This window comes from Mugil cephalus, chromosome 20, assembly GCF_022458985.1.
Source record: "Mugil cephalus isolate CIBA_MC_2020 chromosome 20, CIBA_Mcephalus_1.1, whole genome shotgun sequence".
Classification (NCBI taxonomy): Eukaryota; Metazoa; Chordata; class Actinopteri; order Mugiliformes; family Mugilidae; genus Mugil; species Mugil cephalus.
In genome coordinates this window covers 18,387,871-18,411,055 of record NC_061789.1, presented here as the reverse complement: position 1 = coordinate 18,411,055, position 23,185 = coordinate 18,387,871, and the positions used below count along the sequence as shown (strand labels likewise).

At 47.4% G+C, this 23,185-nt stretch overlaps 1 protein-coding gene across 11 annotated transcripts in view; it reads right to left on the bottom strand.

The window, feature by feature from the left end:
• arhgap23a (Rho GTPase activating protein 23a) overlaps nt 1–23,185 on the bottom strand; it is a 56,868-nt gene that overhangs the window by 7,208 nt on the left and 26,475 nt on the right. For 2 of the 11 annotated variants that reach the window (XM_047571685.1, XM_047571676.1), the window contains exons 2-20: nt 15,434–15,637; nt 12,977–13,001; nt 12,501–12,593; nt 11,542–11,620; nt 10,925–10,985; nt 7,918–9,538; nt 4,308–4,463; nt 3,301–3,409; nt 3,163–3,202; nt 2,281–2,418; nt 1,892–2,200; nt 1,742–1,803; nt 1,404–1,513; nt 1,104–1,219; nt 857–1,009; nt 661–739; nt 488–561; nt 261–350; nt 59–184 (exon numbers count right to left, since the gene is read on the bottom strand). In XM_047571685.1, coding sequence (XP_047427641.1) covers nt 59–184; nt 261–350; nt 488–561; nt 661–739; nt 857–1,009; nt 1,104–1,219; nt 1,404–1,513; nt 1,742–1,803; nt 1,892–2,200; nt 2,281–2,418; nt 3,163–3,202; nt 3,301–3,409; nt 4,308–4,463; nt 7,918–9,538; nt 10,925–10,985; nt 11,542–11,620; nt 12,501–12,593; nt 12,977–13,001; nt 15,434–15,637 — 3,645 coding nt within the window. Of the gene's footprint in view, nt 1–58; nt 185–260; nt 351–487; nt 562–660; nt 740–856; nt 1,010–1,103; nt 1,220–1,403; nt 1,514–1,741; nt 1,804–1,891; nt 2,201–2,280; nt 2,419–3,162; nt 3,203–3,300; nt 3,410–4,307; nt 4,464–7,917; nt 9,539–10,052; nt 10,320–10,924; nt 10,986–11,541; nt 11,621–12,500; nt 12,594–12,976; nt 13,002–15,433; nt 15,638–19,435; nt 19,733–21,434; nt 22,154–23,185 lie in introns of those variants that run through there. The other 9 variants (XM_047571679.1, XM_047571681.1, XM_047571684.1 and 6 more) reach the window with 9 other exon arrangements.

Here is a 23,185-nt window from a genome sequence, read left to right as displayed (position 1 = left end):
AAGTGTAAGGAGGATTCTATTACGTGTATATGGTATGTGTACATCTCCCATGTCTTACATGCTGGATGAGAGTCTCTACTATCTTGTAGCGGTCAGGCATGTGTGTGACCATGTCTTTCATGTTGTCCTCTGACGTCCGAACCAGCGTCGGCCCAAACACCAGAGCTAAGTTACGGGGCTCCATCTAAAAGGCAAAGGACATTAATACAGAGGATTTCGCAGTGATTGTATTTCATTTGTCAACAAACCGCGTTTCACACCTTGTTTTTATCCGAGTTGTCGGCTACAGTCTTCAGATGACAGACCAAGAACTTCAGAGTGTGGTAATAATAATCTGGGAGATCTCGGATCTACAAAAGAGAAAGAGAAATGACAATAATGATAAACCAGTTTAACCTGCCAGCCCTCTGCACACACTAAGCTTAGCTCAACCAAGTAGGTTAATGATCCCGTTCAAAGGAATTCATGAATGTGAACAGGCGCGCACCAGTTTCTTCATGGTCTTCAGTCTGTCTGATGCGCTTTCCATCCGATTGGCATCAATGAAGTCATTGTACTTGTCTGGTAAGATTTGAGAAATATTAAAACAGATGTTGAGTGTTTGGCAGTATGAGGCAACGCAGCACATGTGATGGCTTGTTGGAACATGTTTGGACTCACTGTTGGTGAAGAGCGGCTCTGGGAGTTTCCTGAAGAAGGATTTGAGTAAGCTACTGACGACGTTGAGGTCCTGCCACTTCTGTTGAGAACAGAAGACACAGAGGAGACTCATGAATCATGAGGCCTCACGTTCTGCTCAATAACCGTTCAATGTAGGATGCAAGTTAAATCTGCTAGTTAAACAAAGTTTCCTCACCTCTTCTGCGGGGTTGATTTCCACACCCTTGTTGAGCTGGTCCTGAAGCAACGACACCATGGCGTTATTCCCTGGGACTCGGTAGATTCCGGTGTACTCCAGACCCATCTCCTCCACTAAACCACAGCAGATCTCCACGATCAACGGGATGAACTGAGGGGGAAGATGGACACAAATAGATGTAGTCACAAACCTTTAGAGGAAACATCTGCTGAACTAAACTCAGATGGAGGTTATTGCGACCTACCTTGTTATTTACGCCGGGCTGACAGTCCTCTAACCTGACGCCGAAAGCTTTGGGCCCGGCCTTCTTTGTCTTCTTCATGATGTTAATTCCCCATGACTTTGGAGGGCTGCTCTCATCTGTGGACAGATTGAACAGAAACTTAGCCCTCTGAGCATCAATTTCTACTTTTCTTCCATGCCTTATGTTCTCGTAAAGAGACAGACAAATACAAATGAGCCTTGGACATCAGGACTGTTGAATATGATGATTTTCAAATGGGTCAGTTATGAATCATACTAGTCCTCGGCCCCTGACACTGACCTTTGCCCTCTGGTTTCGGGGAGCGTGGGGCTCCGGCAGCGTTGTTTGACAGGAAGGGAGGCTTCATGCGGGACATCTTGGGAGACGAGTCTGGCTTGCTGGATGTTGGACTACAGGTGAAGACAGAGAGACGACTTTAGGTCCAGCATAGGTTCTCCATTAACAGTTAGATATATGTATTTATCTTTTGGATCGAAAAGGGGGTGATAATCTGAATGTCTTCGGACTGTGGGATGAGAAAACCAGGAAGGGAACAACATCCAAACTTCACACAGAAAGCTTCACGCAGACCAACACACCAACCACCAGGTTTGAATCCAGAGCATCACATTACTCACCTTTGTTTTCTGTAATCATTGAGCTTCTTGTTGATGAGGGCCTGTCTGGAAAAGCCAAGCTCCTGCAACAAGCAAATCTGCATTACAACTCTGCAACAAGTGAAAACACATTAGGTAGGTAGGTAGGTAGGTAGAAGACCGCCTTCTGACCTCGTTGTCTGTCTTGCTGTTCTCCCTGATGACTTTGATCCAGTCCAGCATGTCCTCCCGGTCCTCCGCCTGCAGCAGGTACTCACAGAAGTCCTGCGTGGTCAGCCGCAGGGCGTGCTTTCGCTTGGTCTCGCTGTACGCAATGTCCACCAGGCATCCCCGGATGCTGATTGGCTGCTCGTCCTCGGCTGAGCCTCCCATAGTTGCCCCGCGGAGCACCGCCTCCCTCTTGTCCTTGTAAAGGAACAGCGAATGGGAGCGAAGAACCGAAAAGACGCGCTTCCAGGGACGCATGCCGCTGCCAACCTTCTGCGAAGGAAAGACGGGATGTGAGTCCTGTAAACGCTCCTAAATTACAGTCAGGTTACAGTCAAGCTTGGTCTGCCCACCTTGCCCTTCTCTGTGAGAATTTGTTTGTAGTGCAGCCATCCTTCTCGCCGGACATCGCTGTAAGTGATGTTTCCCAGCTCAGATGTGGAGTGACGTTTGGAGCGAACCTCCTCTGCCGTGCCAAGGTTGTCCAGAGACTGAAACACAGACAGGACCATGGTCAGGACATTAACCCTTTACCATTTATTCTGATGCTTGTGATGTTTCTCTAGTGGTTTTGTGTGAAATGAATGCTCATTTAAAGGACACCGTTTTTATTTAATCCTTCTTTCTGTAAGATCACAACCAAACGGGAGTTTTCAGTATTTCGACGACACATTTTGACATGTTTTCTGAGACTTCTCTTTTTGCCTCATTGTCGCATTGTGTAAGAGTTGCATCCAAAGTTCAACCGACTAACTGTCTGACCTCATGTGCCTCTCTGTATATGGTCATATATCACCTCAAAACAACAAACTGCGAGGTCATTTAAGAAGCAATGAAAGGCAAACTGAAAACACTGAGTCAGCTCATGATGTCTAATGTTAGCTAATGCTGCCAAACCAGAAATAGACCAGTAAACCTGTCCTTTTGCTAACTTGACTCTATGACTCCTCTTTGCTTGTATGTCACAGGTAAACATCTCAACGGTTTTATGACAAAAGACTTGTGAGTCTTAATTTCCGAGGTATTAATCTTATAATCTTCAGTCTTTTCAGCTGCATATATCTGTTGGCAGGTCTTAATAATAGCCGTTGAGCTGACCTACTTCAAAGACATGTTATGTATTCCCAAAGAGGAGCTCCAATATTCTCACACATCAGCAGCTGAGAGCAGACCCACAGAAAAAAATAAATGTGTTGCTTCATACTGAGAATGTTGATAAAAGAAGAAGAACTCACCCCATCTGTAAAGAAACTCTTCACTCTTTTTGGTAGCCTCCTGAGGAAAACAATACCATCACAACAAAATGTCAAATCAAAATCCCTGCCTGCGCATAACATAAGATAAAACACAAGCCCCAGTTCCACAGCACTCACAAGATCCGTCCTTCCTCTCTGAACGTGTTGAGTCCTTCGTCACATGACTTGGAGCGCTCCGTGGTGATGGCTAGAAGATAGGAGGAACGGCGACTGGATTTAATACTGCCTGCTCGGTGAAAAGATGAATGAATGGAGAAAGAGAGAGTAAGAGAGACAGAGAGAGAGAGAGAAAGGGCAAGAAAAAGAAAGAGGGAGAAAGAAAGAATGTTGATGTAATGCCAATCACCAGAGTGGACGGTGTTGGATTAGGAGGGGGGTGGTGAGGGAGGGAGGAAGCGGGGGGAGGTGGGGTTTTGCGAGTGAATGGGTGACGCGGTGGAGGTGGACGGGCGGTGGGGGACATGAGCTCGAGCGGTGGGTCGGATTATTTCCTCTTGCTCACCACCAGCATGCAGATATAGTCCATATAAATAACGAGTGACATGCATCCGTGTTCCATTTGTCTGAAGAAAAGAATCATGCAGATTCAAGGCCGCTGGTAAATTTGTTGTAAACACAGTGATTTTTGGGCTTCATGCACGGCTAGAAAATCAACTAAAGCAGCTCCGAACAAATGCGTATCAAATGCGTGGCAAACATGCAATGCAGCATGCAAACATTTTATAGCACTGCTGAAAAATTCATCTTATCAAGTGAGGTTTGTTCATTGCTGAGCTCTAAAACTCTCAAGAATAACAACTCTAAGGCAAATCATGAAAGATGACCATTGATTGTGATCAAGTCAATGGGGTTTTTTTTGATCAAGAAAGGTTAAATCTGTCTTATTTTTCAACAGCTGTGAGAAAATAAGACCAAATATTCGACAGAAATAGTTGATAAGATGGAAATTAAAGCAGCGAGGACAGCAATAATGCTCTTGTAACAGTAAAACTAGGTGCAACAAACACAATCTTATGCACATCTCATAAAATCATCTCTGAAAGTAAAAGGAGATTCAAAACTCATTTTCGGCTGCATGCGGTGGCGAGGAAGGGGGGAGAGAGGGGGAGGAGGGGGGCACTCACTGCAGTCGTGTGAGAAGAGCCTAGTGAGGGGGAAGGTGAAGGTGGGGGATGCGGGGCTCGTGACCACGGCGGACGCAGAACTCATGCCGCTGGACACAACGGAGGACGCCGGAACGTGGCGGGCGCGCAAATCCGCGCCGGGACTCGTCGGCTCGTCTGTTGGAGGAGGATGTCGGGAAGGAGGGGGAGGAGTCGGGGGATGAGGAAAGGGCGAAGGAGAGGGTTTAGGTGTTAGAGAGAAAGGTCAGAAGGGAAGGATAAAGGAAAAACACAGGGGTTAGATTAAAAGAAGGAAAAACAGAGGAGAGGTTTTGGCGGGAGAGGGCCGACGAGGTACCGCAGGGTCACCAGAGGCACTGAACAGGAGAATGCATTTCACAGTTTCCACTTCTCCCACACTTAAACGCTCATTGTTTCGACTGCAAAGTGCGACAATCATGCTCGACACTTTCTGGAGTCCACTGGGAAGCACACAAACAGCACGGAGCAGAAAAGGCACTAACATCTGTGGAACTCTCTAAGGAAGGAAGGGACGTTACTGCATCCTGAGTAAAGTGAGAAAAACTCACACAAGCACACAAAACAGCCAAATATCTTCGAGATAATACGATACCTGTGTCGTCTGTTGCCATGGGAAGAGCTATTCGGTAGCTAATAGGTGGTGTTTGTGACAGAGGTTTACTGGCTCAAGGTTTCAGTTCTTTATGAAATCTACAGAAGTGTCAATCCGATCGGACACATTCAAGAGAACTTGTTACAGCCAAACAAACCGAAACCTGACAACTGGGTGTAAATGGATGAGAATATTCAGTGCTTTCACTCTGTGTTGACAATGAAGCTTTAGTGTTGAAGCAGACAAAAGGCACATTTTAAAGGCCATACAGACTGCAAGTCTTCAACCGTTTCATCTGACGTAGAGGGATATGAAACCTGTGCACACACACACACAAGGACTCACACTTCCTGACAGACGGAGAGGATTAGAGACAGACCTGATACTTATGTGAAATGGGAGGGGAGATTTTAAACTGTCAGGACTGAGCTACTGGGAAGCAGCGGTCTGTTTAGTGTGGAAACAGCAGAGGGCAGCACAGCCTCAGTCTCAACCTGCCACCCCCACAGACCAACACACAGTCCTTTTAGGAAACTCTCTCTTGGATTTACTTTCACGGTTTTTCATTCGTTTCATCTTTTCTTAGATTTCTCGTCTAAACATCCTTCACCTCTCCCCTTGTTCCCCTCTTTTCTTTCCATTTCCTGTCCCTGCTGTTCTATTCTTCACTCGCTGTGCACAGTGGAGTCCGACATAAGGCGGAAAACATTCCCGATCTGGGATGAGGAATCTGCCTGTTTACAGCGCGGCCCAGAAATAGCCGGGCTGTGGGTTTAACAAAGGCCGTCATTAACGGGGCAGCCAGAGAGTGAGCTCAGAGCCACGAGACAGAGACGGACCAGCAGAGGGGAGCAACATACCGCAGCACACTGTGTCCCAACTCTGCACTGCATCCTATAACACATGTGGACATCAGGATCCAGGGATTAGGGTTGGAAAGAAAAGGGAAAAGAGGGGATGGATTTAACGAAGGATTACATGCTACTGTAAAGCTAATTGCTTCTGCATCAAATTATGTTGGGATCAATCAAAAACTGCAACATTAGAATTTAGTGAGGCTGTCTATACTTTGAGTATAAGGAGTTTTTGATTTCTGATTAGTTAGCACTATCATTTGCCGTCATTCTCAAACTGAAAGACTAAAATGATGGCTTCAAATTTCCTCTTTTGTATGACAAGCTGTTCAAAAGTCAAAAGATATCAGCTATAATGTACACTCTATAATGTACACTCGGAATGTACAACAGATTTGCTGTAGATTATTGACTATTATCGAACTATTCATGTTCAAAAGAATCTTTGCTTTCAGGCTTTAAAAAAAGAGGAAGAAATTCAGGAATCAAAAGAGCCTGAAAAAACTGCCTGAAAAATTCAGCATCCAGCTAGTAAAAACAGCCACAGATCGAACTCATACACACCAACACAGACACACAAGCGCCTTCATGGAACACAATAGCAGCATTGAAGGCGGGAGCTCAGTGTATGGGCCCCTACTGTTCCCCACAAGGACCGCGACAAAAAAAAATCCGCCTGTAATTTACAGCTCAGATTCATGGTGAAAGACTCTAAGTGGGCGAAGAATAAAATACGAGCTCTTGACATCCTTCGCAATCATTTCGCTCTGTGTGAGCTCCAAAACCAGAAAAAATACTAAGTCAAGTTTCATTTTCAATATCCACATACAAGACGTCATAAAAACATATTTGCCTTTTGACACAGTCTGCCTTTGAGCATGCTATCTCACAGACATCCGCGCTTTGCAGACAGAAAAAACATCAGCCTATGGTGCATGTTCTGAAACAGCCCCAGATCATATCAGCATCTGTGTCAGAGAGATAAAGCGATAAATTCAGAGAGAGGAGAAAAGCTACTTCTTTTCTATGGCGAAAAAACACAGCCTAGTTTCAGTTTATGGCTGTTAAACATGTCCTGGCCTGCAGCCCTGACTGCTTGGTTTCGTTTAATTCAGGTGAAGGTACGAGGCAAGAATGCGCTCTGACAGACGAGAGAGATGCCTCCCGGTTTGCTGATCGCCTGGATTTCTCTGACTTTGTGGAGCAGAGCGAGCCTTGGCTCAAATGTCGACGATCATTCCAAGATCGCTCGAAGCTTCCCAGTCAGCTGATTTAAATCTATTCAGCATTAGGGCAAGCGGCGGATGTTTTCCCCAGGCTGTGTGACTGGGTGATGGAGGCACAGCTCGTCTCAGTGGCCAGCTTCATTTGCCTGCCCTCTACGACAGATCATTGTGACGGGTTTCGTATAGTAAAACTAGGCAGCGCCAGATAAAGGGTACACTTGAGATTACAACTTTTTTTCTGCAATCATTAGTGTCTGTTGAGTCCAAAAGCATTTGGCAATGTTGCCCCTGAAGCTGCTAATGAGGTTCAAACACATTAAGAAACTGAGAAAAACAGACTACACTAATGTGAAATCTCAAATTTTGAATCATTGTACAACAGGGCATAAATCAGTAACCCTCTCTAACTCCTGCACAAAGAAATTCCCATATTCAGGAAGTCAAGAACTCCCCCTCATTTCCTCGGCTTGGTAAGGTGACCTTAGAGACCAGGACCAGGCAACGGGATTACTGAATTTTCCTCGAATATGATTCGATCATAAGACTCATACAGTCTGTAAGACTGTGGGAAGTCCCAGTGTTACCCAACAAAAACATTTACAGACAAACACACACACCAGCAGCATCTCATTGAGAGAATGGAAACTGTGTCTGAGCAGAGCCTGCAGCCTGAATAGACAGACAAGAAGGAAATTAAGGAAACACACACACACACACGTTCCCCAAACTCATAATTTTATCTGAATTACAGCTTTGCGTTTCCTCCCAGTTAAGCTTTCACTAACATTCAATAAACACTCAATGTGGATTAGGTTTTAGAAGAGAGGTGATGAAATCTTAAGGTCAGTGTGAGTTTTTTTTTTAGAGGGGAAGTAGCAAAGAGGAAGAGAGATGAAGTCCAGGAGCTAACTACTTACCTATGAAGGGGATGGAGGCAAGAGAGTCATCCTCTATAGGGAGGGGGGCAATGTTGCCATTTGGTTTGCGTGAGGCTACGTCTCCTGTGGAACCAGGGGCGGGGGCAGATTCTTTGGGATCGGGAGAAAACAAAGAGGGTTCTAGCCCATCTATAGGTAGGGCGTAGTGGGGATGACGCATGCCATGGGCGTTCCGTCGCCCGGTGGGAGGTTTTTGCCTCAGGACCACTTCCTGGGTCTGTGCCACCAACTCTGCCTGCCCCTCCACGGCCCCTCGTTCCCTCTCGTGATTCGTCGGCCTGTACCCTCGATCTTGAGATTCTGGAGAGGCGGAGGCAAGGGGGGACGTGGTAGAGGCAGTGAGAGGTGCTGACGTGCCCTCTGTGGGTGCTGGGTTCCAGTTCAAGTGGGGGCCAGAGTATGAAGGGTCCCTGAAAGAGTGAGCTTGCTGCATGATGCGGCCGGTCTTGCGGTAAAAAGAGGGGCTGTAGCTGCGGTAGCCTACTGGCTGGTCGTCCATGCTCTGCCCCGCGGGGAGCCTTCTGCTCTGAGGGGCAGCCTGCTGGGGCTGGGCCTGGGAGTGGGCTTGGCCGTGGGTCTGGGGGTGGTGTTTAGAATGTGCGTGTCGGGACACCGGAAGAGCTTGTGCTGCACCGAAGTGGCTCCCCTGCCTGGGGTAGGCGTCAGTCCTTGGGGCTGGCTGGGGAGCCTGCTGGAGCCACGAAGACTTCTCGAACCGAGGCGAGACCAGTCCAGCTGCTGCTCGGTCCAACATCTCTAATGAGCGGCCGTGGCGGTCGTACTGGGCCAATAAATTTTCAGAGCGTGTCCGAGTGTAGTTAGAGGCTGGCTGGCCTCTACCTGGACCACCCTCCCAGTCTCCGTAGGACCAGTAGGGCTCCCCATGGGGTCCTGGTCCTGACTGCTGTAGTAAGAACAGAGTGTCCTGGGAGGCGCTGTGGGGCCAGCCACCTGTCCGCTGCTGCTGCCTCCTTGTTTCACTGAGCCGGTCTTGAGAGTAGCTGCGGTGGCGGGTCTGCATGTTGCGTCCTGAGTGCTCAGGCATCTGGTTGTAGTACCAGTCAGAGAGGGCTTGGTGGCAGCGCTCACTGCGGCCATGGCTGACCTGGGGCTGAGGGGGGCTGGTCCAGGCCGAGCTGGACTTGCGTGGCTGGGCCTGCGTGGAGCTGGCACCGTGGTGATTGGGGTAGTGGACCTGCAGCGGGCTGGACAAAAGACCCCCAGAAGAGGACGAAGAAGAGTACGAGCGCCCCCTGATCTGGCCCTGAGGTTGCTGGCTGGTCATACCGTACTGGATCTCCTCTGTGCGGTGGGCCGGACTAGTGTGACCCACACCGCCAGTCTCACCGGCTCGCCCCTCCTGCCAGCTGGCGGGGCTGCCCACTGCAGAGCGGTTGTCTAAAGGCGATGAGGGACTGGAAGAGCCTTGCCAGCGACTCCAGTTATCCAGCTGGTTCTGGCCCATGGGGGCAGACGGGGGAGCTCCAGAAAGGGGCGTGGTCTTGGCGCGTGGGTAACAGACGGGAGGCGGTGGCGGGAGGTTCTCAGCTCCCCCGGCGTAGGGTTCGTTACCCGTCAGGTAGGCATCCTGGGAGTACGCCTGGAGAAGGGACAGAGGTGACAAATGAGAAAAGACATGACAAGCACAGAGCCTGAAGAAAAAACAAAATGCATGTGAAGTGTGACAACAACACACAATAACCACAACTCTCTAAGGCAGCTAATCGCAGCTGTACATTACACAACATGCCCTAAAGTGGAAGGATCTCTAAATCCTAGACCAGTTTGTCCCCAGGGCCTCAGCTCTCAGCACAAACACATGCTAGCTATAGCAAACTGCACGAACTCCCTTGAGCAAAAGCCACAACACTCGCTGCACAGCAGCAAATACACTATGTCTCCAAAACAAACACTGTGTAAACACACACTGCTGCTCTGCTGAGTGTCCCCTGAAAATAACAAGCTTAAAATTACACAAATATTTCATCTATTGGCTACGCTGTCACTTACAACTTTGTCTTCCAGAAGGACAAAAACAAACCTGCGAACGCTCAAATGACTGAGAAAAGCGAAATCATTCAGACAGTTTGACAAGTTTTAAAGGTTTACCGAACTGTCTGGGCCGTCCGACAGAAACCAGGGTCTTTCCACAGCGTGTGTGTTAAGCTTGCATTCACCACAAACAAACACAGAGGACCGACCGTATCCCCAGCAACACTCCAGACACGACACACCTGCTGCTAAAACTGGCCCTCCGTCATATCTTACAGTCTCCTTGTCCTTAAACAGTCCTTTGCTCCTTTTCTTTTTCGTTTTAAATCTCTATCCCTTTATCGTCCTGTTCGCTCCTCTCTCAGATCCTTCCAAACTCCCTCTCTCCTCCCTCTCATTCTCGGTCTTACTCCACCCTGTGGGAGTGTGGAAGGAGGCGCAGCACTGGTGATGTCATGTGAGGAATGCAGCAGATACAGGCGTAGCAGCGAGGGGAGGAGCGTGAGGACAGAGTGGGTTTATATTGTTAAGACATGCCAGAATAATCAAATGGAGGTCACAGTTTTGGTCTCTTTTAAAGAGGAACCTTGATCTTTCTAAACATGTGTGAAGGATCCCTTTAATCTGTTGATCTGTGGCTTTTTGTGCGTTGACATGTTGCTCCAGGTTAGTGGGAGGAGCTAGGGATGATGCATGTTGGATCATGCAAACGAGCAACTTGTGGAGCGACAAAAATGTGCTTTACAGTACATGGGTGTGCGAGTGAGTGCCAGCGAGTTGTTTTTTTCTCCCCAACTCTGGCAGTCAAGATACCAGTGTTTTCTAATGAACGTGTGTTGTAATCTAAACACAGAGCAGTGTTTTGTGAGTCACTGTGACAGAATCTCTACATTCTTCCACAGTGACGGGGGAATCCTGGTTCAGCAATAAATACCTGTGATGCTCGGTGTTTTACTGGGGGGGGTGAAAATTTTGTGAAAAATCTCATACTCACACTTACCAACTGAAGTACGTCTTCATCTTTTGGCATTATGGAGAGCTCCAACACACTCTCACTGCAAGACAGGTGCAGGGGGAAGAGGAAGGAGAGAACAGTAACTACAATGCTCACCAATATTTAATAATCTCCGTATATTTCAGGAACTAAACTTCAGTGAGGGATACGCTCAACTGATCGGGTCAGAATCAGGTTAACGAGCTACACTAAAAGTCTCAGCTATTGAGCAGTTGCAGCTGATTCTCATTAAATGGTTAAATTGTTTCTGCTTTAATTTAGTTTTCCTTACAACAGTTTTTAATGCCACAATCATTCCTGGTCTCAGGGTTAAATATGCTAAATAAATTCCAGATTTTAGATGTAGTGAAAATGGAGCACAGGTACCAGATTGGGAATGAGTATTTAGTGGATTCAGAATTGTCCACCACTCACACCAGTGAGCTGCAGTCCAGCTCTGCCTTGCGCTCTGACTAATCTGATCTAACAGAGAGCTCGAGGGTGCTCTTTTTAAAAGCAGACCAAACGAACACTCGTGACTATGCGTATTTCATCTCTTGGATAAGTTCACGAAAAACAGGTAGCTCATTAAATCAACAGTCTTTAGGACTTTTTACCTGTTCTGGATGAGAGCAATCACCTGCGAGTACGTCTTTCCTAGAATGCTCTCTCCATTCACTTTCACCAGCCGATCCCCTGGAGAACACAGACATGCAGTTAAATTTGTGAAATACATTTGACGGCCAGGCTCCTGTGTTGACTTCTGACCACCTGCAATGATTAGGAAAATAGAGGCACGGAATGATCAAGGTAGGCGCCAAATCATAAATACAAATGATGGGGTAAGAAATGTTTCCTGTTAGAATAATCTCTATGTTCCCATGGCTACAGTGTGCTTACTTTCAATACAGAAACACGAAACTTAAGGCATGCATTTATTACAAGAGGGCAACAAGGTACCCCAGAGGGGCCTCTGTCTATAGGGTGGGGGTATCTGGTCTGGTCTAGGTGAGTAGTACTAAGTAACATCCACATTTTCCCAGCAGAACATTGAATTGTCAATGTTTTTTTTACTTCTCCTCTCAGTGGTTTTAACGCTGAGGCTGATCCATGTATGGAACCACAGCTTGGCTTACTGTGAGCCAAGACTCCAGAAAAAGGCACTGGGAAACTACAGCAGGTGTTCATAGTGTGTGTGCATTTGCAAGCTGAAACCCATACAAAGTGTGTGCGTGTTTGCATATGCTCAAAGTAGCATGTAACTTTCTGGATGTGACAGCTTGTGCTGGAGTTCTGGTTTGGTTTGTCTGAACTGCTGGGACTGAACAGCTCTGCTCAAGCAGCAAGACACAACAGGAAAACCTCAGTAGCTGTCACATTCGTATACACCTGAGAAGTTGAGCTGTCATACAGGTATCTGTATTATATCACCAGCAAAATCCTCAGCATTGCATAACCAATTGTTTGTATGTGCCATTCACATCGGTGTGCATAAACTTATGTCTGCAACGCGGCCTGACCAGAGCTCTACACCGACCGATTTCCAATGCAAATCACGGCGTTTTGCTTCCTCTACCTGTGCACAAGCCAGCCTGGTGGGCTGGACCCTTTTCTCTCACATTCTTCACAAATATGGTGTCCATCGGCTCCAGTTGACCTTTCTGATAATCTAGATGACAAGAGACAGAGAAGAAATCCGATCAGTGGATCGTAAAAAATGCAATAAAAAAGAAAATAGTGAAAAATGATCCTATTAAAACAAAAAAAAGTGTGCTTGAAGTGTTAAAAGGTTTTTGTTTTTGACTGCTTGTTTATGACTCATCTGGGCTGTCGAATATAAATATATAGACAGTTAATTGATATTTTATTATTACTCTCATTCGAGTGTCTAAGTGAAACATTAGATGTAGTGCTGTGGTGTCCTGTAGGTGGCGCAGAGAGCCTGCAGAGCTGAGGTGACAGAAGGGAACGCAGGAGGTCCCAGTTCATTACATCATCATTATCCCTGCATAGTAAGGTTTAAAAGGAAGAGGAGAGATGGAGATAACTTACCCTTTCCATTGCCGTTCTCCTCATCCTGCAAAGGACAGAGAGAGACAGGATTAGTATTCAAATTCAAATCAGGTCAACTTTATTACAGAGCGCACTTATTTCAAGTAAGATTTCTGTCAAAAGATCCAAACACAACTTTAAAGAGGGTATTAAGCTGGGATTTAAAAGTGTTATGGGGGAGATTTGACAGCTAATGGTAAAACGTTCCACACACATAAAAAGAGTTTAAGATATGATGTAATATTAGAGTGTGAGAGCTTCCAAAAAAGGCAAAGAAGAAAAAAAAACACAAAGGCAGAATTATACACAGAGATTTAAAGGAAGGAAACTGAAAAAAATCACAAAAGAAACATCTGTGCTAAATAACAACAGCTTCTAATTAAACATTAATCCACTCAGCATTAGATATTCTGTCAGTCTGTCGTTGCTTTCACGCTACATGAGAGGTGTCCTGGGTTTTCCTTCTTTACAGCACAAGCTGAAGCGCTTTTGTAAAGTTGACTATCCTCACAGTTGTAAGTGTTTCTTGCCAGGCAAAATGTAAAAGGGAGACAAGAGAGGAGAGATCTCGACGTCTGCACCGCTGATGTGATGTTGACGTCACATTTGAAGCTCACTTCAAATGGATGTGACGTCCCTGCAGCCTTGTGCCAAACTTCCGAAGACAGACATTCTATGAGCTGGTGTGCAGTCTCACGTTCGACCGTTTGCAGGTGAACAAGACGTGATGCACCGCAGAGAGCAGAGAAAGGTGTGCAGTGACGAGAACGGTGGAGGTGAGGTTTGATAGCTGCAGCTTGTCTGATTAGCATCACCTACGCACACGCACACCAAGCTGAGTGGACAGTTTGGGGTTAGGGGCACGGTGGGCTGACTGCTGCCTGGCTTTGTGCTCCGCTGAGTGGGCTCATTCCTGGCTCTGCAGACAATGGTGGGGGGTTTAGACGCAGAGAAAGGACAGCAGACGACCCCAGGATAGAACTTGGGAGCTGGAGATACCAACCGGGCCGTCCGCTCAGCGAGACACGGGCAAGACTTTCTGGAAGGAAGTCTCATTTACAAAACTTGTCTTACCCTTATCGTCCCCTATGTGACACTGGTAAGCCAGCGATAAAGATGTAAGAATGTAATGTGCACTTGTCAGTATAAAATATCCTCCAGCTGAGACAGACTTACTGGTTCTCTCTCTTGGCTTCTTTGATGTCTGCTTCTAAAACATTTTGGCATAGAAAACTTGATTCTATATATTCAGAAAAATATGTTTTTGCCACACGACTCTTAGATATCAGCAGTGTAATGCGTTGCTCGCAAGCTACTGAAGGAGACAGGTGAACTGCCAGCTTCATTCTCCCATTTATTCAGATGGTTTTTTTTTTCTTAAGTGTCTCAAGGCAGAGACAGAGAAGGACTGTTGGATCTTCTTAGAAGGATTCTGTTGGAACCATCTATTCAGTTTTTTTTTTTCCCAATGGTACTGAAGACCCACGAAGACATTGAGAGTCTGCAGATACCATAAAATGAGAAGCCAGTTGAGTCATGGGCCCCGTAAGCCTCTGATAATTGGACACCATGAGGGCGATTTGGGAGATTTCCACGAAGACTCTTCAGATAAGAACAGGAGGCTCTGTGAGTCTGATTGTCCGAAAACACCATGTGACCCTCATGTCCTCTGAGGCAGAGGAGACAAGGATAGAACTGAGGCCAATGACCAGCAGTGGGCCTATTGTGCAGGGCCGGCCTGGTACGGCCTGACGGCCAGTGAGTGGTACCAGGCTAAGACAACAGATTTCATTCAGCCTGTGTTCCTATCTGCAGCTGCTGGATGGTAGAAAAATAAAAGAGGCCTTGTTTTGGCTGGCTCACCCCACCCCAGCCTCCATATCCCTCAATTTCACATCTGGAGACGTTTGCCCCCACACCTCAAAGAGCTAAATAACCACTCGCTCACACTGAGGCTCACCCCACAACACCAGAACAATCTTGAATTCTTCAAGGGCAAGAAAGGCCTGAGAAATAAACAGTTAGGAGCCACACCTTTCAGCCCACTTTGCAGGGGCATGGAGGTGCTTTTTATAACCTTCAAAATGTGAATATCTGAGGCCACGTCTTTAATCTTGTGCCACGCTTCAACAGCTTTGGTTCGTTCAGGCTTTTGTCTCTACTCAGCTAAGCAGCTTGTTTTTTCCCTTTGTCTGCGCTCATGTCGCTCAGTTCAACCTCCCTGACCCTCAGCTGCAGTATGATTAGCTTCATCTCCCAGCCTCAAATTGACTTTGTCCCGAGTTCAGGAAGTTAAATGTAAGGCTTAGGAAAACCCTCTTTAGAGCCAGCTAGGGTGAAATGGAGACCATGTGTGCCGCAAAAATAGGTTGTGACACTAAATTACATTTAAAAATGGTATGTTTTAATCTTAATTCAAGGCATTCTGCAAATGTTTCAAGAATCTATGGGTCTCACCTTGAGGTTGGTGTGCAGGGCGGACTCTGGAGGGTATACGATGAAGTGGCGTAACGTGAACCCGAAACCCTGGGAGTTCTTATGGAGGACCAGCGTCCGGGGACCCTTCCAGCCCATGCCGACCCCCTCCCTTCCCGGCCGGGTCGCCATCGGCGGCCGAGGGTTGTCACCGGCTGAGGAGAGACCATCCCTCCGCCCCTTAGCCTGTAACGCACACAGAGAGATCTGGGTTTAGAAATTATTCTCAAGCAGAGAGCAGTTGTGTGTTACGGAATAAACAACGATGTCTAATTGTCATTCACAAATTAGGCAGCTGGAATATGTAATATTTGTGAGAGTAAATCTAGAGAGGGGGTTTTAAGTGCAGTTTAGCTGCAACCTTGGAAACTGTAACACAGGAAATTGCAGAAATGAATCATCTAACGTCAGCTTTTCCTCCAGTGTTGATGAGAATCTATTGTATTTTTCTATTATTAGCACCAAGACTGGAGAAACAGTCCAGTTTTCCAGATGTAACGCGTTACGATTTCCCGGAGAAGCACACGATGACTCTGTACTCCGTGACATGCATGATTGCACATTAGCAGCTTCCTAGTGAGTCCTGAATTAAACTCAGAGTCAGGTCAGTCCTACATGCCACCCAGAGTAAGAGCAGGAAGTCTAGACCAAAGAGGGAGTGTGTCTTCCAGTCCAGACCGCAATGACTTTGGTCTTATCACAGGCGGAGAGGTTCCACGGGGGGAATCTCAAGGCAGAGATTTCCACATGCCCCCTAAATATCTCGTTCCTGCTGGCGAGTAAATAAGTCCAGCGTCTCAGCTGACAGCCACACGCGAGAACTATCACCCTCCCGCTGCACCGACGGCCCACATCTGTCAGTCAAACGCCATCACCTGACTAAACAGGCGGGAGTGGGGAGGAGGGAGGCGAGAACGGGGTCTCAGGGGTCAAGTCAGCTGTGGTTTAGTTATTTTCTTCTCCGCATGATCACAAACTTTTGCAGCTAAAACTGAACTCACTGCACTCGCTTAGCGGAACAGAACAGACACTCGGGGGTTCAGCAGTGTAATGACCCAAAGTTTATCCAGTCACCGCGCAATGATCACACTGTTTTATATACACACGCTTGCAACTATGGAGACAGATGCAGCTCTGTAAAACAGTGTAAAGATGTGCACCGAATGCAAAAACTAGGAATTTAAATATAGTACACTTTAAAAATAGTGTTTTTTTAAAGAGCAGAAACACATTGGAAAAAAGGTATAAATTAATTACATTGCAGAATAGCTACACAATAATAGAGATGTTCACTTCATACATATAAAGGCAAACTGATTAAATCAGCGTGTGTTAACAGTTTTTAGTTGAAGTTCAACTAACAACATCTCCATCCATCTTTCCACTTCTCCGATCAGCTGACTTCGTGGTCTCCAGCTTAACCACAATGTCATCCAACCAATCACGACGCTCCCGTCAAACTTCAAATGGGCTCTCCCCTGGGGTTCCCCCCCAATACCTCATAGAGTGGCTGCATGAGATTTGTTTGAAAATGCCCTTTAAAAGGTGACACGAGTGCGGCGGATTGACGCAGATTACTGGAAGAGCCCGTGCTGACCACCAGCAGGAGGCCAAACTCTCACTCTCGGCTTTTACGTTGAGCGTGAGAAGGCTTTCAAGTTACCAAACCAGAGGTGAACATGTCTAGACTGCAACAACAACCCCCCCCCCACCTCCAACCAGAAAAACGCACACCCCAAATTTCACTTCCCGTGGCCCTTCTACACACAAACACTGATACACACACTTGACCCGGCTGGTCTGTGCACGGCCACACAACAACAGGAAGTGGCAGGCTGGAGGCAGGAAGTGGGGTAGAATTGCGGGGCGGGATAACCAGCCGCTCCTATAAATATAGCCACTCAGAGCTATTACTCTTCATCACGGGAGGCGCTTCAATTCCTTCACTCCTCTTTCTCCTTCCTTCCATTCTCCTTGGTTCACCTCTCCTCCCTTCCACCTCTTCTTCCTCTCCCATCGCACGTATTTGTGTAATGGAAATCCGGCTGGGTCGGTTTTTACAGCGCGTTCTCCTTCCCTCGACTTCTTACTTTCCAATGAGGAGCCAAAAATAAGCGCACACAAAGAAATTACTCCCTGAAATATATTTGCTGGACCTCGTAGATGCGTTTCTCGTTTACAGGACAATTCTGCTTATTTTCTAAAGTTTATTTTCAGAGTTTACTTAAAGAGTATGTCTTGAGTTACATAAATCTGTGTGATACTCTAAGCCTAATCTTTAGTCGGGCAGTCTAAACAACGTAAAGTAACCCCTGCTATTTTCTCCAAAAGGCACGCAGCGAGGCCTATTATGTGGCATGAGAGCTGCATAAAGAAGTGCGTGAGGAAGGCAGAGGAGTGTCTGCAGCGTGAAATTAAAATGATAAAGAAACGAGAAAAGGCCCGGGACAGAAAAAAAAAAAGAGGAAATGAAAGAGCGAGGAGGGTGAAAGGAGGAAGAGACGGAGCGAATTCCTCAGAGGGAGCGGTTTGGTTTGGACAAGTTGAAACACACACTGGCATAGGAGGGGAGGGAGCGCAGAGAGAGTGAATGAGAGGAGAAGGACGACGAGGATGGAGAGGAGGAGGAGTATCGGGCCCCTGCGAGGGACAGGCTCCAGCACGCTGGTTTCGACCGCATGGCCCCTCCCGGCGCTGGGAATACCAAACCCTGTGATTACCCAAAACACACAGGGTCTGATGGCTCTCGGAGCCAGGGCCGTTTCCCACTCGGCTTCTCTGGACCGTGTGGGCTGCACATTTCTGCTCGGCCGTTCTGACGAATCTACAGTCAACGTTTTCTCCCCGAAGTCGGACAAACACCTCTCATGTAAACTGTCACCTAGATTTGAACAGCTGCTTCGCCACTGCTCTAAAAACACAGTATAACTTGCTGACATGACTTTCCAGGCAGTTGGTCGCTCAGTTTAACCAACGCTCGGAATTTTTCTTCTGCGGTTTCCAGTCTAATCTTGACTTCCTATGGAGGCCTCAGACACAGACAAGGGAAACCTCGCTCTTGTTTTACCGAGAAAAGGAGACGCTTCCTGCTCTCCTAGAGGGAATTTAAGCTCTTTAACACATTTGCTGAAATAGTTATCACCTGCTGCGCCGGTTACGACAGAAAACAACCTCTGGATGTCCTGCCGATAATGCAGAACCCTGAGGGAGCGTATTTTCACCTAAAGATCACGTCATTAAAACACATCAAAAAGCCTCACTGGAAACAAGTGAATGCTCAGCCTAATGCCACACCACAGCTTCCTGCTTTGATAGGGTGGTTAGTGGGTAAAGTGGTGTGCTTTGACAACACACAGCAGCAACATCTTCCCCGTGGATAATCCTCCTCCTGATTTCAATTAAGGGGGCATGTAATTAAGACGCATGAAGGAAAAGAAGGGAAAAGAGTGGCTCAAAAAAATAAATAAAAATACAGCGCTTCCAGTCCGTCTGTTTTGCTATAACATTTGAATTAGATCCCCATCAGGTTTATTAGAACATAAAAATGCTAAAAATAAACAGCGCCCGTGATAATCTTTACTAAAATCCTGTAATAAAGGATTTGCTGTTTGTAAGAGGATTTTCTAGGACATGACAATATAGTAAAGCTGCAGTCATGATCGTTAGAAACAGCGTACGTGTTGGTTAGCACACCCGCTCTCATCCTCAGTCCATCCAGAGGTAAAGCAGCGCAGAGGAATGCAGCGGCTCGGGGGAGCCGGGCTGCTGCTAAAACCCCAGCAGGACAGAACAATAATGCTCTTTTAAACAGCTGAGAGCTGCAACCTGTTTGAAAAGTGGAGCTTTACGGCCGTTACAAATGCTGACGAGCCTTTAATCCCGACGGGCCGTAGCTGTCTGCGAGCGGAGCCCTGAGCTGAGCTGCCAAGAGGGAAGAGGAGAGTAAAAAAAAAGCCAAAGCCGTCTGATAATTCCTGGACTCACCGGCCACACAGAGAGAGTGCTCCACCACCTCTGCAGGTCCAAATGCATCCTATGTCCCACGGAGGAGAAACATTGGGGCCTCCTGAATGTCCTGCTGCTAACGCTCCAACCAGACACACGATGTGCCGTCAACAAGCCGACAGAAGATTCAAAATCCGACACAAGCTGTACATCCCTCAGCAATTTACATAACACGATGTTTCACGAGCCACTCAAGTCAGCATTCATTTCTTTGTACGTGTGCGTGTGTTTGCGCGCAGCTCTGTGTCAATATGAATATTGTGTGTGTGTGCTCAAAAACCAGTTCAACCCTACTGTCAGTTCAAGCAGGCCTAGAGGTGGGTGATGCAATGTCAGTTAAACAGGGTTTTCAACTTGAACTACAAAACATATTATACGTTCCTTTTGTCTAACTGAAACCCGTCTCGCTGCCGGTGATGACGGTCATTCTGGCTGTCCTGATTCAATACTGGCGCCAGAACGCTTTCCAGGAGGGGCCGTAGTTTTAGAATAACTTTTACAGCTCGACTTGGGCAGAGGCACGTGGCACGCCGTTAAGCGGATGACGTGGATTTTTGTCTGCCTTGTCACTACTTTCTCAGAGAAAAGAAGAAAAACAAAGACAGGAAATGGAGATTTATGTGCTTTTTTAAAACGTGAATTAAACTCACCTATCTGATTCAAATCATATGAACTTGGTGAAGTTTTTAAATCATCTATACGGACCGGTCCTGGCGGTCGCTGTAAGTGAATGAAACATTGGGAAAGGCTACTTGTGAGCCGTTGCACACCATAAAATCTCAACGAGAGGAAACGGACGCATCGTGATCGAGGCCGAGATAGAGAAGCTTCATATTTTGACTTGGCATCATCAGTGGCTGATGACAGCTAAGAAGAACTGTTCCTCTTTGCTTCCAGAGAATTGACAACAGACACATCTCATCTAAACAAGGAACAGTGTGTGTTTGTGCCAGCTGTGTCTATACACCTTCTGCTCCCACCCCCCACACGCGCGCATTCCAGTTCGTGGCATTTCTTAACCGTGTCAATGAATCGAAGGGGGGATGGTAATAACGAGGAAACGATAAATGGCCGCGCTAGAATGAGATCGCATGTGGAAGCAGTGCCCTGGATTCAGAGGGCATGAGGGGTGGGGGGGGGTGGGGATGCCAGATCGCTCAGGTCTCACAGCTTGCTGCCTCCACGACACCTTGCTAAAAGTGGCACTTAGCAGCCTCCTTCATCTGTCTTGACTCACTAATTAGAAACCCCTCTGAGGAAGGAAAGGGTCAGTATGCCACACATTCAGTATCACGCGAACAAAAGCATGTGCAGGACGTTAAAATAAACAAACTACACATGGAAATCGCGTTTCCTTCTGGACTTGATCACAGTTTACACACATTTGTTCAATGCTACGTAACCGAACGATCGGACTTAGAGGTATCGCGAGCCGTGGCCGAACGCCCCCTCGACAGCAGGCAACAACAATCTGATAAATATCTGTCCGTTGATAAATGGTGACATCCCCAGAAAGTTTAAACAATGTGCAAAGGAAGAGCCTGAAGGCGAACGCCGCTAAACACCTGTAAGGCAACGCCTGTAAACACCGAAAGGTTAAAGAATCTGTCAACGTCTGAGCAGTTAAAAGATTCAAACAATGGGTGCAGTTAGACACAAACACTGCTGCTGACATGCATGATTGGAGAACTGCACAGAGCAGGTTTCTAGATGATATCATCATGTGCAATGCTCATATAACCGTAAAAATAAAAGCCACAGAAAGCCTGTAAAATAAGCTACTGAAAGACTACACCTTGCGCATTTAACAGTTATTTAGTACATCTGAATAATAGCCATCATCATCGTTAGTCATCACCGTTTGGACTATTCAGAAATACGGCTAAAATATTCAATTTGGAATCTAGTCTTTCATTTAGACCGATGAAGTTCCCGCATCTGACCACTAGATGGGTGACGATGGGCGACCTCCTCTTACCCTGGGCTGCTGAAAGCTCTGACTGCGCCCAGTGGGCATGCCGTGGGGTGCAGGTGGTGACAGAGGGCCAGCAGTTCCACGGAGAACCGCCAGCCAAATGCAGCGAGGTTCAGGGGAGCTGCAGTCCACCCCGACCGGATTCTGGAAACTCCAGTCAGGCCCGGCCGGCGCAGGGCACGGGAGCATAGCAGCAGGCATCGGGGCGCTGAGTTTGCTCAAATCCGCATCGCTCACCGCCAACATGGGCCACTCAGGTACCAGCACAGAGTCGTGGACAGTGTCCAGACACCAAAATACAAACGCTACAATCAAGCCAAGATGAGAGGATGGCTGGTTTTCTTCCTGCGGGCTCCTCCAGACATTCACTCAAGAGTCTAAACTTAGTGCCTCCTGGATCCGGTCCATCGCTGTCACGGCCGAGCCCCGGGAAAGTTTAATCCACATCACAGCCCGTCACTCCTCACCTACATGAATCAGCTTTCCGAGACACACCACCAGACCAGAGGAGGCAGAAGGCGGGCTCCTGGGCAGCAGATGGAGGAGTGTGTGTGTGGTGCGGGGATCAGAGGTAGGTCTGGTTTCACTACAGACACACACAGAGAACAACTGACAGCGTCCCTCCCGTCGGTGTCCGGTGATGTTCTGCATACAAAGCCACTCTGTCCACCCCCAAAACACACACTGCTGTCCCAGAGGGCTGGATCCTCTGTCCCTCCCACTGCCCTCTCTCTCCCTCTCTCTCTCTCTCTCTCTCCTTCCACCCTCCCTCTGTATCTGTGTCCAAAAAAAAAATCTCTTTATCTCAATCCCAAATTGTCTTTATGACAGCGAGCATCACCGTTTCCTTTTCTCTCTTGCTTTCTCTTCATTTGTTTTTGTTGCCCAGTCAGTTCAAACTGATTCCATATTTCCACTCAAACCGGTTCAACTATCATCTGTAAACAACAGTACAGTAAAGTGGAGCGCTAATCTAATAACACCGGAGGTCCCAGAGGCCAGACAGGGACGAAGTGGGGGTCCATCCACAGCATCGAGCCGTCCAGACGAAGACATCTCCAGTGGGGCTGCTGCTGATAGACCAAATCCTCCTCAGATCCCTCTCGTTGCTGCGTGGAGCGGAAGCCTGGAGGCCACACGTGTGCCGCATGTGTGTGCGCGAGTGACACAAACACAGCGACAAAGCTGTGATCCCTGCGCTAAACTTCACAAAAGCCGGCCCTGCCTCCACCGCCTGCCCTCCGCTGCTCGGAGGGGGAGACAAACAACAAAAAAAAAAAAAAAGGGAGAGAGAGGAAAAAGAAAGAGGCCGATTTTTGAGCACAAAGACAAAAGAAAACACTGCTGCTGTACTGTTTCTCCCCCTTTATGTTCAGTTTAAGAGGGGAAAATACAGGGGAGGGAGGATGACAGCCAGAGAACATGGAAAAAAGCTGGAGGAGAGTCTGCGGTTGTCGTAAATGCGCCGAAAATAAAAGGGTTGCTGCTGGATGTCAACATGACCTCTTTATCAATCTGCTCCCTCTTACTCTTTCTCACACGCTCACAGTCTTGCAGCCATTCCCCCCCAAAACCAAGCCCCTCGCCACTAAACCAGCCAGAGAGGGTGACCAGTCGCCCACGCGGCAGAGTTCTCACCAAACAGCCAGGCGTCCAGGGTACGTGCGAGAGCGGCAGACAGGTGACCATGTTGCTGCAGACGGCTTTCCCCTCCGACGCTCATCATCTGTTAACGCGCCGCACATCCGTTACCA